The following is a 17,899-nucleotide window of genomic DNA, read 5'->3' on the forward strand; positions in this document are numbered from 1 at the left end:
CCTTAAGTGACTTATACGAGGTGTTCTCCAAATAAACACAAATTCAGATTAAATGAGTAAACAGTGCAGGAATGTATAAAGTGACAAAAGTACAATAAAACAGGTGAAAAATCAAGGACTTTTACTAATTTCTACGAAGTTAGTGTACCTACCTCCACATATTTCTTCTGTTTCATCGTCTATGCATTCTCTATCGTCACACTCACAAAATTTACCATAAACGAGGCTGTTTCCATCTGGATTATCACACTTACACCTGCCACAGTGACATGTACCTAAACCATTTAAACAAAGCAAAAAGCATTTCTTAAGTGCATATAAATGATCATCGATGATTTTTAATCTCTTTCAGAGACAGAGAAAATTCAAATCAATTTAATATTCCAATTATGTAACTCTGTGGGTAGGATGAGATAGATAACATTCTTTCTTGATGATTATAGTTCAGCAATTATATTTTATGGCACATAGCCACAGCTATTATGATTGACCTCTAATAGCTTCATGAATGGAAATTTGACCTCCCCAAGTGCAGAGCTACTTTACACATGGCCATCCAATCAATGCATGAATGACTATCTTGCAATTACACCTGGGTCTGAAGTGAACTAAAGCAGAAAATTCTAAGCTTTGTGAGGGAAGTAGCCTTGCTTATCTTCCTCACCAGTATTTATTCAATGCTTTGCACAATATTTGAGCATGCTATTTATATAATAAATATTTGTGGAATTCATTATCAAATGCATAAATGAAAAACTTAGACTCTCCTAATAATTTCACCTCTACAGTGTTAAACTGATCCACACATCCTTATGACAATGGGACCAGAGCAGGTTTTCTCAGGTATAGTGTCCCGGGACCTCACCAAAACCTCAGGGAGGCTCACAGTGAGTGACACAGAGGCACTGGAGTCATCTGGTATACCATACGCCATTAGACTCTGCCAACTTTGAGGGTCTGACTACAACTCCTGAGAGTGATTTCACTGACAGTAAAACAGCACTCAAATGATATTGAGAAGTAGAATGTCCATTTAAGGAACACTCTCCTTAATAATTATTTTTCCATTTTTAATCGATCATCATAGCAACGAACAGATATGAACTAAGACTTTACCACTCACCGGATACCATCCTAGACTGTGGAAACACAATGGGAGATCAAGTCAGCCATAATCCTCCTCTCAAGAGTTTGATATGAGAAAACCAAAGTGATCAAATAAATGGAGAAGTGCAAAGTGTTGCAGAGGAGCTTAGCAGGCGATTTACCTGAGACCTGGTAGTCAGACACAGAGTCCTTGGGGAAGTAGATCCTAAATGAGGTACTGAGAGCAAAGTAAAAATCACAGGCAAGAGAAGTGAGATGGTGTGGAGGCCCACTTCCCGCAGGAGACAACAGCCAAGGGTCTGTGGCAAAAGTGGAAATAAGAAGAAAAAGTCCAAGATGGCTAGAACATAGGAAATGATGTGGAAAGTGGCATGAACTGAATAAGGCATGTGGAGGTGCAGCTTACGGAAGTCTTACAGTTCCTGTTAAAGTTTTCCAACTTTAATCCAAGAATAATGAGAAGCCATAGAAATACTTTCAGCCAGGGAGTCATGTGATCATGTATGCATTTTTACCAGATTATGCTAGTTGTCACATGTAGAATGAAGTGAAATGAGGCACAGTGGATATGAGAATAGCTTATTACATTTGTCTGCAGGGAAGAAGACAGAGGCTGACCAGGGCGATGGCAATGAGTTAGAAAGAAGTGAAGATGCTCAGGGGTGTTTTCAGGAGAAAGGACAGACGACTCAGGGACTGTGTATGAGTGGTGAAGGATCGGGAGGAACTGAAGAGGATATTGATGTTTGAACTGAGCTACTGGATATTGGCAAGTCTGTCTGAGATGGGCCAGAAAGGGCATGGATTTAGGACTACGGTGGATTTGTAGCCAAATCCAGGTTTTAATAACCAGTACTATACATTTTTGAGGTCATTATGTTCATCTCTAACTCTTAAATTGCTTCTCTGAAAATAATATCTCCCTCATAGAGCTGCTATGAGGGCCCAGTGGTAAATATATCACCCAGCCATCCTTCTGAAAACAGTTTGTTCAGTTACATCATAGGTTTTCAGAAAACTTTGGGTTCTTCATCTTCTCCCATGAAGATACTGAATCTATGAGTCATGTTCTCAAACATTTCCCCTAGACTCTTCTGTATATTGATAGACCCCACGACGTCCTGTCTTCATACCCTCTGCATGATTCTGGTACCCAGGTCATTCCCAATCAGCTATTATCTTGAAAGAGTTTTTTCTCTCACAGTCCCATAGAAATGGTGATTTTGCAGAATTTGAGCTAATTATTTTTCCTCCTTGAGAATACTCATGAATTTTGCATTTATTAAATTTCCTTTTCTTGTATGTGTGTTTTTTCCTGAAAACTATTTTAAATTATAAAAGCTCATTTCAAATCGAAGGCTATAATTCATGGTACTGCCTCATCTCATTTTTTTCTCTAATTATCGCCCTTCTTTTTCATTTTCACATTTATTCATGCTGTCTTTTAACCATTCACATATCCATTCATTAAATTTTCTTGCTGCCTACTATACTGTTGGCAAAGCACCAGGTGCTATAGGAGATAATAAGAAAATTAAAACTAAGCAAATCACAGACCAGGAAGAAAGAGCTTAGATGATCAATAATTTTTACACATATATATGAGACCAAATGACGTAAAGGCATCTGCAACAGATCTGTGACAAATACCATATAGAAAGTATAAACCTCAGTCTGGCTCTGTAAAGGAGGAAAGGCACAGTAAAGGAGCAAGTTCTTGAGTTGGCACATGAGGTATGGATAGGATTTCAACAGGTGGAGATGGAGAAAAGGCTTGCGATGTTGAGGAAGGAGCCTCAGCTAAGGGATAAGGATGTGGAATTAAAGAACAGTGCAAAGTCTGGCTTGGGTTTGGAGAAAAGGGTCAGTTGAAGGCAGAGAGTAGAGGATCAAGAATATTGGCTAAGAACTTTAGAATTTATCTGTTGGAATACCAGGAGCCTCTCATCATTTGGAAGCGAGGTATAACATCGTCAGGGCAAAGAACGGAGGAGCTGTTTTCAGGAAAAACAGGAACAGCCTCTACCTTTGAATTCTGTTACTTCTCACTGACACCCTGACAGGAAAGCTCACTCCCATCCACACATCTGAACCATTTCTGGCTAATGTGGGACGTTTACAACAGCTCAGAGACTTCCTGTCTCACCCATCATGTAGAATTCACAACTGAGGCTCCAAGATATGGCAGATGGAAGCCCAGGCAAAAGCGACAGACTTCTGTATTCATGTGATGTCATACTGCTTCTCTTTCTTAGTTGCCAGTGAGCTCAGTCTCTAGGACTGGTCTTTATGCTTTATGCTAGATTATTTTTGCTCTGACTTTTCATTCTGATTAGTAAAGCAATCTCTCTCCAGGAAGACTTCCTGTCTTGAACACCAACCCAATGGCACTGGAGCCCCACTTTGCTCTGTAGGCTGTGCCTTGCCTTCTGTACCCCTCTAGAGTCAGCTTCTGGAACTCCTTTAGTCCCCAGCACCATCTCATCCTGACCCGCAGTCTGATGTCCCAGTCTAGCTTCTTCCTCTTCCCCTTCTGCCCCAAGCTGCTTCCAGGAAACCACATCGTGATATAAAGGGGGAATGATTAGTAAGAGAACTCAGAGCCTAATGCAGTTTCGGGGGAGTGGTCCAGAACTAGGCTGGTAGAAGTAGACACTAAAAGAAGCCATGTGAGAATAAGATTGCTAAAGTCAACTTGAAAGGCTTCCATACTGAGTAGAAAGTAAGAGAGAAAGATTAAGTGTAACACTGATATGAATTTACCTTTTGGGGCAGCAATTTCATGTCTAGTAATTTATCCTGAAGATACACCCCCCAAAATATGAAAATACATATGTACCAGTTCATTCTCTGCATTAATATTTGTAATTTCAAAATATTGGAAAGTGCCCAACCATAGGAGACTGAGTGAATAAATTATGTCACCTGTATCGAGCTTTGTTCTATGCATCTGGAAAAAGAATGAGGAAGATTTCTATGTACTGATATGGAGTGAATTCCAGGAGATGCTGAGTGGCAAAGGCACAGTACAAAAGAGCATATATAGCATGCTACCTTTTGTGTAGGGAACAAGTGAAAAACCAACAAACTAACACCTACATCTAGCTATCTGCCTTTATTTAAAATAAACATATACACAGATAAAGCAGAATGCCATAAAGTTGGTTACCTATCAGGTATGAGGAAAGCAGGAGGGAAGGTTTGGGAAGAGAATGATGATTTGCTAAGTATGCTTTTTTATATAGTTTTGACCTTTGGAAGCATGCTAATGTTCTACATATTGCAAAATAAAATAAAATCAATAAGGATGAAAAGGAGGAAAAAAAGTCTAAAAACTGAAAGCAATCTGAAGTAAATAACCTTAATTGTATTTCAAATGAGTACAATAACTACACTAAAGGGAGACAAAAAGAAAGAAATCCAAGTAACTTATGAACACAGCAATTAACTAAGTACCCCAATCTTGAGCATGGCTGGTGTGCGTTGGGGGTGGGGGAGGAGGTCAATTGCAAACAAACCCCAAAATGCTTTGGTAGACTTGTTTTGTATGGTGGTATGCATGAAGCTATTCTAAAAACAATTTTAGATGTAGTATAGGATTGAGCAAATGAGGAAATATATCCATGATGCTGGGAGCCAGAACTCTCACTGTGAAAAATGGAACCTGCAAATATGGAAGGGGAAAGACAGCAGATAACCTTGTGGGGATGGATTGGAGTTGGATGTCTTTGTGTGACTTCATGATTTCTAAAATATGTCTGTGTATGTATGTGCATGCACATGTATATATATATATGCTCATGAATGTTTACTAGCCTGTTTATAGAAAAGGCCAAGAAGCAAATTCATCCCAGTAGAAATAAACATCCCTAGTGCTCACAATTTTTATTCTAATATCATTCTTCACCTAAAGGAATCAAGGCTCTTTAGAGAAATGGTTGATTCCAAAGCTGTGGCAAATCAGGTACAATATGACTCTAGAATATTTTGTTATGCCAGAAAAGAAAGAATTGCTGAAACAAAACAAAACAATGGAGGCATGTCACAAGGACTGAGAAGCTAGCTTGAAGGGGCTCCAACAGCCTCATCTGGGACCAGAGTAATTAAGTTCAGTAATGAATAATAAACCATTGAAATAATAGGAACTCTGGTGGACTGACAATAAATCACTAAGTAAATGAAATATCCAATAATTGGTAGATGAGAGAAGACTCTTACTTGTGGTAGAATGTTGAGTACCAACTAGTAAATAGGGAGGCAATATTGGAGTTTGGAAATCATCATTTTTCAATCAGTAGTGTAAGCACTGGATCATGTGAAAGTCATCAATGGATGGTAAATTAGGGGTAATTTTGACGAAGATGTGATGTCTTATAATTTCTAAGTGCTTCCCAACAGACTGCTCATTTGTTACAAGGGCAAAATCAGTAATTACAGAGCTGAGACATCAGACAACACCTTGACCATGTGATCAAAATTAATCTCACTAGTGAGAGCAGATGGATATCACAGACTTCCAAATGACACATCCTGAGAACACAAAATCATGTATCTGGCGATTCAGCTAAGAATGTATGACATGAATCTAATCATGAGGACACATAAGACAAAGCCAGAATGAGTAACATTCTATTAAAAAAAAAAAGGTTGCAGACAATTTTCTTCAAAATTTTCAATGCTATAACACCATAGTCTGTGGAAATGGTCCAGATTAAAGGAGGCTAACAAGAAATGACAGCTAAATATAACTCTGCCCTAGACTGGATCCTACGGAGGCAGGGAAATTCTGTAAAGCACATTGTTCGGTCAATGAACGAAACTGGAATATGGATGCTAGATTACATGAAAGTATTGTATCAAAGTTAAAAAGAAAAAAAGATCGAGGCTCAGATATCTTAAAACTGTGTTTTATATCTTATCAAATGTTTCATTATCTGAAACGATTCTGTAAATTTCTCCTTTAAGGTATGTTAATGTAGCAAATCACATGGTTTTTTAGTTAATGTTGAAACATTTGGATTCCTAGACTAACCCCTATTTGTTTATAATGTATTATTAAAAAGAAAAAAAAACTAGATTTTATTTGAAAAATAAACAACAAATAAATAAAACCAAAAATAAAGAACAAAGAAACAAAACAGAATTCAAGTTTTATTACTGAGAAGTTTGGAAAGCTTGACATTTTCAAAACAATGAGGCTATATGGTAAGCATGCAAGGCTGTGTGTGTGTGTGTGTGTGTGTGTGTGTGTGTGTGTTTGTAGGGGTGGGTGTTAGGAACTGGAGGTAGAAAAATTCTACAGAGAAGACAGAAAAGACTAAGGTGCTGGAGTAAAGCAAGGAGAAGATCCATGAATACAGTAAGTAACCTGACTGTTAAGACCATTTGTCAGGGTGCCTGACCCATCCACTCATACCTTGCTTTGGGTATGGCCTTGATTCCTACTACCAAAACACTCTTACTGCACTTAATCTACACAGAGCAATTCATTGCAATCAGACTGGAAAGATGAGATAGCTCTGAACATAGAAGGACTCTACCTACGTACGATGGGAGCTTCAAGAGGGAAGACAGTCACTCTTGTAGTCAAATACTTGCCTTTAGCATGCAAAACAATGGCTCACACCCAGTGTTTTCCAAAAGAATTACTGGGAGAGCTTTGAAAAAAAAACCCTGCATCCCAGACCACACCCAACAAAACAACTCAATCAAAGCTTCTAGCTTTGGACAGGAGCATTCCCAAATTCAACCAGCCTTAAGAAAAAGTGGACTTTTGAGGTTCCATGTGCCCAAATATGAAAAGAGTATTTAATTACAGTAATACCAGCTAAGCATTAATGAAACCAAACCAGTTGCTTTGTTTTGTATCTTCTGGGTAATTAATTTTAACAGCTTTACTATAAATTTCTAAAAAATATTTTTAAATGACTTCTTTGAGATGCAAAAAATATTTTCACCAAACATAAAATCGTGATGTCACTATATTTTCCCATGAGTTTCACATCCAGTGCATCTAAAGTTTCTATCCAACTAAAAAGCTTTGGTTCTATTTGATGTTAAGGTATAAATTCAAAGAACCCTTGATCTGTAATAGAAAATAAAATTAAGTCAGCTTATATAAATCCTTTTTAAAACATTTAATCCAGCATTCAAAATCATGGCTCACAATTTACATAAAATGTTGTTGGGGTGTTGTTTCCCGTGAATATCCTGCTTGAAGAAGGCATTTGCAACAGCTGGAGAGCATCAAACTTGCCAGTCTCAGCAAGATGACATTTTCCCCCTATTGATTTATCTGCATTTCATTTCAAAAATATATACATACTCAAAAGCAGTCTCTTTCAGAGGTTCCACATTTCTCAACGCCTACCTATTTCCATGAAAAACCAAGATGTGATTATTTAAGAATTTTCCTAGGCTAGATTTCTTACCTGCATTGGAGCAGATGACATCTTGAGAATTCTTGCACAGCTGGTTACTCTTTCTCTCCGTCAAGTCACAGTGAGTCGGGTACTGGCACGCATCCCCAAACCAACCTTCCTCACATTTGCACTTGCCACAGTCACACTTACCATGGCCTGGGGATTTAACAACATCCAGTTAGACTCGAATTATTCTCCAAAGAAACCCACTATTGTAACTGAAAGTCTTAAGGGTAATGTTGGCTCAGGACTGAGCTCTAATAAATTCAAACACATATACATTACAGGGACTGAGGGGTAATGCTACTGTTTGACAGTATAACATAGTATGCGGATTTTATTTCAGTAACCAAAGTTGATAAATCATTCTAAAACCATTAATTAATTTGTAGAGACATGAGGACAGATAATAAACCAGAAGTTTAATTATACACTTGGTCAGAAAATTTAGCACTAAAAAAAGATCCATCTAGCACCTCCACACTTAAGACACAAAACCCGATAAAAATTATTTCCATTTAACTGCATTTTATAACACATAAAACCACCAACTCTGATTAACAAATCTTACATGGAACTCCACCAAACCAAACATTGGCTTAGACCTATTGGAATTTAGAATGTAATAAAGTTTAATGGATATATTAAATACCATCTTGGAATATGATTGACATAAAAAATAATTACATATTTTGTTTTTTAATGAGACAATTTGGTTCAAGAATCAAAAGAATAAGAGCCATAGTCATCTATCTCCACAGAAATTTCTCAACTTTTCATGTTCTCAAATCAACATAATGCTGCTTTTATTGCTGTGATAATTAACTTTATTGAGTCTTGGTGGATGAATCCTACTAATGTTTTTATTGACTACACACCAGTCCTACCAAAGTACAATACATGTACAATACTGGGCTCTTATCTTGAAGTAACTTAAAAAGTTCAAAGTTGAGGCCAATATACAAAGAAGATCGTATTATCTTCAGCCAGAAATGTTTGTCAGACCCTGTGTTAAGTTGAGCAATATGTCTCCTATAGAAATAAGAAGGGAGAGACTCTCTGAACTTCCTTGACCTTTAACTGAGTTTGGAAAGGTGAGCAGAGTTTGAATGGGCTACAGGGAGAGTATTCTTATATTACTCAAAATAATAATGCTCTGTCCCAATGCCTGAAGTTCATAGACCACAGAATGGAATCATTGATCTAGTGCCAATAGTCATTCAGTGTGGCAGCCAAAATCTACATGATGAGGTCCAGATGGTCGGTCAGAATGAATGGCTCAGAGGTGTCCCATTTGGGCACGTTCAGCAGAGTCTGACTCTATGATTGGTTGTGACTTTAAAACTCCTCTGAATGTTGCCCAGTCCCTGTAAATGTTTCTATTCCTGTTGCATTTTTCAAATTAATTATTCTATTTTGCAAACAAAACCTTGCATGCACCCTAACTGTAATTCATTTTATCCAGTGCACATTACTGTCAAATTGATTGTATCATTTTGCATTCTTGTCTGGCCCTACATGATACTGTCAATCTCGGCCAACTTGGTATCATTTACAAGCATAAGTGATCTCTCCTGCCAACCATCCAGTCTATTTATAAAAGTATTAAGCCAAATTCTTAAAGTAGCTAAGTCTTTTTTTTGCAAAGAAGTATCTTGGTAACTATAATTACTCTTTGATAATATTAGCATATTAGGTTGAACCACATGGATTGTCACTATTAGTTTAATATCAACTATTTCTTATGGTCCATCCTAATAAAATGTGGCTTCATATCCATACACAAAGAAAATAGAAGTGATTTAGAAGATAATGAAATGCAGTAGTAATGATTTGCTCAATCTATAATAAAAGAACACTCAACACTTCTTTTATATCGGTTGGGACATCTCAGACCCTGACCAAAGGTATATATAACAGAAATGGGTAATGGTGAGTAGGCCAAAAGTTACAGATTTTTTTTTTTTTACAGGGGAGTAAATTTTAGAAATAGGGGGAAAATAAAAACATGTACAGATGATAGGGAGAAACTCCTCCCTCTCAGACTGACCCAATGAAGCATTAGTAGAAATAATATTCTAAGGTGTTCACACCCCAAAGTTAGCTCATGGGGGCCCAGGCTCAGAAACTCCTTCCAGAAAAGGTTCTGTGGTTAAAAAAAAAAAAAAAAAAAAAAAAAAAAAATTGGGAAAGAGAACCACTATAGTCTTCTTTTAGTGGGTCATGATATAAATCAACACACTGAAGCTTCTTCATGTCCTGTTGAGAAAAAGCTATTTAGCTTTTGCTCAGAATACACGGTATTTCTTACTAGGGAGCCTCTTTCTCTCATAACCTATATGAATTTCCTAAACCATACTTAGACCAATACTGTAGTAGATAATGTGCTTTCAGCTTTTCATTTAGCATCTGATCAGAGGTGAAGATGACAGCCAGTGTAGGACAGGGTCATCTGCCTTTATATTCTTCTGAACTTTATACCTAATAAAGGCCTCTTTGATTCACTTTTGCCCATTTAGGAAAGTGAATAGAAATCAATTTTTTTACTGTCAAGAATTATCAAGTAATACCCTGTATGACCTAATTTGGAGGTAAATATATAATTTTTTTTAAGATAGAAAATAATCTTTAGACTATTTTTACTCTTTCTCTACAGTTAAAAATTTCTTGAGCAGAGCTCAGGGAATTAGGCTGCTACATTATTGTACCTACAGTATGCAGCTCATCTCCATCACAGTGTCACAAATTGGCTTCAAAAAAAATTCATTTTTCAAAATAATTGGCCCGTTGGGAATAGATGGCCCCAAAGAACCAAAGCGGAACCCCTGAATCAGGAGGCCCAGAACAGGGCTCTGACGGCCCAAGGTTGAAGGGTGGTCTTTGCTGGCTACATGAAATCCTAACCTGCAAAACATTCACCATTCCTGCCTCTCCCCATTCACCTCTCCAGTTCTGTTTCTTCTCCAGATAACTCAATTCACACTTAGAAAATGTGGTCTTAAAATGAACAATCCAACATGCTTGGCAATAAATCTGTTGCCCTTCCAATAAATTCCCAAGCAGTCAGGAGAAAACCCACACACACAAAACAAGGATGTCAGAGAAATGTCAAAACAAAACAACCCCTACCAAAGTAATAAGGAAGAAAAAGTAAATGGCTTTTCTTGTTGCTTCCAGAATTGTCAGTGGGGCAGCCAGTCGCTGGAAAGGGAAGACCGGCCATGGTGGAGGCTAAAATCCGGTAGTTAGTCTCCTATTCAGGGAAGGATGTGGAGGCCTGGAGGCTTTCCCCAGGGCTTCCCAGAGGTGAGCTAAGCCTTGCCTTGATCTCCACAGATAAAGGAGAAGCAGCCAGGCAAAGACAGAACAAACTCAGTTTTGTGATGTTTAATGCTGTCAGCCGCTCCACCATTACTTCTGGAATGCAAAAGCACTAATTTACTCCAGAGGCAGTGGTGATGAATTTAATTAGTGCACAATGGAGAAGTTGCTGCTTTTTATTTTTTAAATTAAAACAAGCTATAAACAAATGGAAATACTTGACCAGTACTGAAGAACTTTTTAAAAAAAGTCAATTAGCCGTTTGTATATACTAGAGAAAAATAATTGTACTTTTCTTTTCCAAATAAGGAAAAAACTAATAAAGATGAGGGGACAGCACCGAACTCTCCTCCAAGTCTACCAATATTCTGGATAAAAATAAACTGCCAAAACTGATGTGCCCATCAGATTAGCTTTACATCTTTGGTTTCAAGTCTTAAAAGGTAAAAAATAGGTAGTTAGATAATAGATGCACAAGTAGGCTGGTAATAGATTATAAGATGAAAGGATAAAGAAGATGTGGTATATGCATACAATGAAATGTTAGTCACCAGAAAGAAGGAAATCCTGCTGTTTGGGACAACAAGCATGGCTCTTGAGGGCATTATGCTAAAGCAGAAAGAGAAAGACAAACACTGTATGATCTCACTTATACGAAGGAATCCTAAAAAAAAAAAAAAAAAAACCAACTAGGGACGCCTGGGTGGCTCAGTCATTAAGCGTCTGCCTTCGGCTCAGGTCATGGTCCCAGGGTCCTGGGATCGAGCCCCGCATCGGGCTCCCTGCTCCGCGGGAAGCCTGCTTCTCCCTCTCCCACTCCCCCTGCTTGTATTCCCTCTCTGGCTGTGTCTCTCTCCGTCAAATAAATAAATAAAATCTTAAAAAAAATAAAGATAAAATAAAACACAAACAAACAAACAAACAAACAAAAAAACACTCCAAGCACATAAAAAAAGAGATCTGGTTTGTGGTTTCCAGAGGCAGGGGGTCAGGGAGGGGAGTCACAAGAAGGTGGTCAAAAGGTACAAACTTCCAGTTAGAAGAAGCACTTGGTATGCAACACACAACATGAGGACTATAGTTGACAGGGCTGTATGGTATGTGTGAAAATTGTAAGAGAATAAATCCTAAGAGTTCTCATTACAAGGAAAAGGAAAACACTGTTTTTGTACCTATATGCGATGATGGGCATTAACTAAATTTACTGTGGTCCTCATTTCCCAATGGATGTAAGTCAAGCCATCATGCACCAAACTTACACAGTGCTACATGTCAATTACACCACAACAAAACTGGAAAAATCCCGATTATTAATTATTATTTCATGAATACAGACAATAATTTTATCATTTATGTTTTAACATTTAGATGTTAAAAAATGATTCTTTCTGGGTGTCACATAAGCTAGGGGAAAAGCATTCTAGAGCCTCACCTTGAAACAGATATTTTAATTTGAGCACTCAGTTGGCCCTGCGAATCTATTTGCTTTGGTCAAATATGTAAATTCCCATGACCTGCATTGTGTCCTATTTTCCAGTGCATTCAAACAAGCTCACTTAATAAGAGACACACTCAAGTTTTTTCCCATTCTTTCTGAGTCACTATAAACTCCCCCCCTTCTCTGGGTATAAAGAAATAAAAGCACTAGCTATGCCACACCCAGAATTCTAAGAAAAGATTGTGAAAGGATCCCTTACACAATTATTTGTGTGTGAATTATTAATTTAATTAATAATTAATTAAAAACGATTACAATTATTTCACAGTTAGCAATAGAAACTTGACTATTTTCAAGCCAGGGTACCAGTCCCTGGCTTGCTTCTCAGGCTAACAAAAAAATGACTTCTCAGATATTTCTCCTTCCCGTTCCTGAGAACAATATGATGTGAATAATGGAAGAATTCTGTGTAGAAGAGAGCTTTGCCCTAGAACATCAAAGGTCTGGGCTCTAATCCTGTCTGGACACTAATCAGCCACGTGATGTTGATCAGGAAAACAGAAGAGAAGAAAGGAACACCCAGTAATTATTACCTTCCAGCTACCATAAGTACTTTATCCAGGCTAGTCTGCTTTATTTCTAGAAGGAGCCAGTGAGATAGATTTTTGTTTCCCAGTTTTACAAGTAAGAGGGCTACAGTGTAATTAGCTTGCTCAAGGTCACATAGTTTATAAGCTGAAAAGCTGTGTGTTTTCCATGACAGCCATTATCTGTTTAGTGGCAATGTCACAGACTTGAAAGGACCCTTTCTGTTCTAGGAAAGATGGTGTCAGTAAAAGCCATGAATTGGTGGCGTGACAGCCCTGGTCTACTTTTTGCTGTTTCCTTTTGGAATTCACATGCCCCGAATTGGATTATTGACAATCCTTGGTGAAAAACTCTAACAGTAAAATTATCGGACTTTACTATTTAAAATTAATGCTAACGTGGGTAGATAAAAGAATTCAGGCCTCTAGTCATCTAATTTCTCTAGACCTCCATGCTCAGGAACAGAACTAAGAGATGGGATTACATGATCCCCACATTCCTTTCATCTTAAAAAATCCATACTTTGGCCTGAATTATTTTCTTTTCCTCATAACAAAGCAAAGTACTTTCTTCAAATGGGGCACTCGGCATATGAAAAGAAATCTTGTTTGTTACTAAAAACAATCATGACACAGAATTCTGTTTTTCAAAGCACCTATTAAAATATTGTAGGTTATCCTGATACATGTATTTTTAAAGTGAATTTGGGTTAAACACTGACAAAATTGGGAGATTTAAAATGAGAATTCTGGTAACCTGAGACTGAGGGATGAAATATAAATTACAGCAAAGCAAGACACAGTATTTTGGTTGAATCTTAGGTCATAAATTTCATACATTCAAAGAAATAGTTATATAAATTATTTCAAATTCACACACACACACACACACACACACACACACACACACACAAGCTTGGGGATTCAGGAATCCTAGTTGTTAGTATAGACTCTACCACGGCTGGCCTTGTGACCTTCAGCAGATTAATCTTTGAATTTTTCTGAGCTTGTTCTCTTTGTTTTTGGTCTGGTAAGTTGAACATATGTGAACTCAGTATTCCTGAAGGGATGCAGGGCATGTCTCTTTAGGGGGCCTTAGTGAAACTGTCTTCCCTGCCTGTTCTATCTACACTTCCCAGGAGGCTGGTGTCCTTCCCTACCTGCAACTCCATGATAGTAAGAGCATGTGCTATATTTCTCAGGTGTCTAGAGAGGGAAAGATGGAAAAGGCCGTTGGACAAGATGAGGGAAGTTCTGTTTTCTTTCCCTCCTTCCAGTGCTAACATTCTATTCATCCGAAATCTTTACAGAGATTCCTTCACTTTCTTCTGCAATAAAAAATAAGTAAAAACATAAGTATATAAATAAAAGAGGCCTCAGTTGCTTTAGTTTAGGCCTTGGCCTTTTGTCCTCTGTTGGGGTCTTTTATTCAGAAGTGTCTCTTAGGATCAGTTACACCAAATGACAGAAGCCAAGCCACTCAGGCCTTAGAAACTTAACAACCACCCATATTTCTTAGTCAATTGAAATGAACTGCGTCATCTCATAATGTTGTAACCAGAACAGCAGACCTGAGACCAGTGAAATCTCCTCAGATTTTACTGAAGAAGAAATGAAGCTCCACACTCACCATTGCCTCCTTCCCCAGTATACATAAATATGTGTGCCAAGGAATCTGGTCAGTAGAGATATATGTATCTGTATATACATGTGTGTGCTTATTGATACATATACATGTCCATATAGGTATATAAGTGCATGTATGAGACTTAGCAAGACTCTAAATTTTCCCTTTTAATATGAAAGCACTGGATGATGAGATGGTATTTGGCATCCCTTACAATGTTGAGATTTTTTTTCCAAATGTTTTGTATATGTATCTTTAATGAAAATTAATAATACTCTTCATCTGTTAATGTTAGGTTTCTCCACCTCAAGTTCTATTGATTGTCTATAGAGCAAACTCTATGTATGCCCTTATTCCCACAGCCATTAAGGAACTGTGCATCTCCCCCATGAGGCAGGGTAACACAGGGCCTCAGAGCACATGCATATGGGTAAATTCAACTTTTTGAGATGTGTTCAAGAGTTCTGAGACGATTGATTTAAGCAAAAGGTTTGCAAAAATATAAGAAAGATTTTATTTCTTAAGCTAGATCATGGAAACATATCAATTTTATCTTTTACACTTCATGTACTATTTCACTCAAAAAACTAAAATGAAAAAAAATTATCTGGTAGAAGCAATATTCCTATAAGTGATAATGTTAAAGAACATTGTTTTGGGACTTTAGGGGCATCCAGGAAGTGTGAGAATCCTGACTCATACTCATAAGACCCTGCAACAAGGAGACAGAGTACTACTCACCTTTACAGCCTGAGGGTCTATGAAGAGCCTGTAGACTATGCTTGGTTGTCTGAACGGGAGGACACTATCATCGGAGGGCTATATGCTGAGCCAGGGTGCGAGGTGCAGAGAAGAGCTACGAAAGGGTCTGCAGGAAGGGCCCTGTCTCCCCCTGCCCCCTCCACTGGGGGTGACGTATGTGACAGAGAGAGACAGAGTGGAGATCCCACTGCACATCCCTGGAGAAGCCTTGTACATTTTCTCCAGACCAGCTCGGAACAGCCTCAGTAGAACAGAAATGTCTGTGAAAGCCGCAAGTACCTAACACAGGCCACCAATCGTCCTGCTGACCCAGCATGGCGCAGGACGGCAATCACAGTTTTGGGGAGAAGGAAGGTCACTACCTAATGAGTGCTTGTGATAAAAATGAGCAGATGGAATTACAGAAACTGCCAACCAGAGATCAAATGGAAAGCGCAGATGTAGTAAATGGCAGGCAGGATAGAAGCCAGCAACCACAGGACAGGACGTGAGCCCTGTGGGCCGTGAGCACTTGGCCCCCAAAGACCCTCCATCCCCACTGGCCTTGTCGTTTTCACTCCTGGGAAAACCCCAATGACTGAGCACACCCAGAATCAAATTAAATAAGGTTTTTTATCATTGGTAGCATGGGAGTTATGACAGGTTGAATAGTGTCTCCCCTGCCAAATTCACACATGGAATTCCTAACCCTAGTGTACCTCAGAATGTGGTCTTATTTGGACATAAATTCACTGCAGACGTAATTAGTTAAGATGCTTTAGAACTGGAGTAGGGTGGCTCCTTAATTTAATATGACTAGTGATCTTATAAAAATGGGAAATCTGGACACAGAGAACACCACATGAAGATGAAGACAGAGATCGAGATTGGGCTGAGGCTACTACTACAAGCCAAGGATCACCGAAGATGGCCAGCAAACCTCCGCAAGCCCAGGAGAGAGGGATAAAACAGATGCCCCTTCATAACATGACCCTGCCGATACCTTGATCTGAGACTTTTAGCCCCCAGGACGGAGAGACGAAAAATGCCTGGGATTTAAACCACCCACTTTGTAGTACTTGGTTATGGCAGCCCTAACAGAGTAATACAGGAGCTCAAGGTATTGTTTAAAAGAATCACAGAAAAATAAAGATTCATTATTTTACATGTCTGAGTTTATTGTTTGAAAAAGTAACTGCCACCCACTGACCTATTCAGCACATTTTAATCCATATGCTTCAGAGATGACTCCATAAATAATGGCTGAGGTTTACCTGAATGTTGTACCTACTGTACCCAGGACCATCCTAAAGGTTACAGAAGAAGGCAAAGATCTCTGAACAGAAGTATATATTGCTCTTTGCTAACTTATGTCTAAAGTCGATAGGAAAAAAATCAGTAGCAATCCCCCATCTAATGAAACACGCTGCTTAGGCAATTACTGAGAAACAGGCCAAATAACTCTTTATGACTTATCTCTCTAGTCATTCTACTGAAAATTCCTCCATTCCCCAAACCCTGTTTTCTAGAAAATAAAACCACTTCCTTCACCTGAAAATTCTCCAGTTCGCTCCACTGCATTACTAAATTCCTGTGGGCTCTGCAAATCCTCCCCCAAACAAAGCTTCCAAACTATGCCCAAGAAGTAGACTTTACAAAAAGTCTGAACTTTTATAAAGAGTTTTTGTAAAGTCTACTTTTTATAAAATATATTTTTTAATAAAGAACTCTTTTATTGCTCCTTAAATAAGTCTGTGCAAGGGCTCAGTCAAAGTTTATCTATGATCACCTCATAACCTTCAAACGTTATGATCAAGTAATTCTGGGGAATGTTTTTTTCTCCTCATCCAACTAGAAAGGAACAGATGGCAACAATTTATTTTTTTATTCCCTTCTCAGCTTAAAAATTAACAAACATTTATATGTTCAGTTAACTTTATTATAAATCTGCTAACTGCAATGATTTCCTTTTCTATTAACTCAGTAACTCCCCAGGGTACCTCCGCTCTAAGCTGTTATAAAGTAGGTAGTTAATAAAAGTTGTTGACAATTTGGTTGACTTGATTGGAAAAAAATGAAATCATTCACTTGCAAGCAGGTAAAAGGACATTAAATCATGCACTTTCTACAATATAAAGATCAGTCACCAGGAAAATATATATCAGTAGTTGGCATGGAGACTAAATTGAACTCATTACTATTTATTTTTAAAACTCTTTAGTAACTCATGAAGTATTTTATAAAATTTGAAAAGCAATTCATGCACAAGGTAAGAAATACTTTAAAATGAGTTGTCACTTTAGATTTCCTTAAAAAAAAAAAAACTTTAAAAACCTAGATCAGTAGACAAAAAAATTAAATGGGGAATAAAGCCACTGGGTAGGCAAATTTTTTTTTTTTTTTTTTTTTTTTTTTTTTAAGGACTAATACTCTGTTGGCATATCCCTACCTCATTTCTTAAGGAGTGAAAACTGAACACAGCTCATTTGACAAAGAGAGCTCTTCTAGAAACCATGGATATTGGTAGAGGAGAGGTGAACTGTACTGAGGTGTGCACTGAGGTGATGAAAAGGAAAGGAAAGTTGGCTAAAACAGCCAGTTCACTCAGTGACCCACCCCAGTCCAGAATGCCCTCCCTGTTCTTGACTCATGAGCC

General features: G+C 38.0%; 1 protein-coding gene across 1 annotated transcript in view; it reads right to left on the reverse strand.

Moving 5' to 3' along the window:
• The window catches only part of ITGBL1 (integrin subunit beta like 1), a 205,320-nt gene that overhangs the window by 109,129 nt on the left and 78,292 nt on the right, over positions 1-17,899 (reverse strand). The window contains exons 3-4 of the mRNA XM_025874718.2: positions 7,539-7,685; positions 153-275 (exon numbers count right to left, since the gene is read on the reverse strand). Of these exons, the coding sequence (XP_025730503.1) occupies positions 153-275; positions 7,539-7,685 (270 nt within the window). The remainder of the gene's footprint in view (positions 1-152; positions 276-7,538; positions 7,686-17,899) is intronic.

Source organism: Callorhinus ursinus, unplaced genomic scaffold, assembly GCF_003265705.2.
Source record: "Callorhinus ursinus isolate GAN/ISIS: 27379988/994484 unplaced genomic scaffold, GSC_fseal_2.0 scaffold7, whole genome shotgun sequence".
Classification (NCBI taxonomy): Eukaryota; Metazoa; Chordata; class Mammalia; order Carnivora; family Otariidae; genus Callorhinus; species Callorhinus ursinus.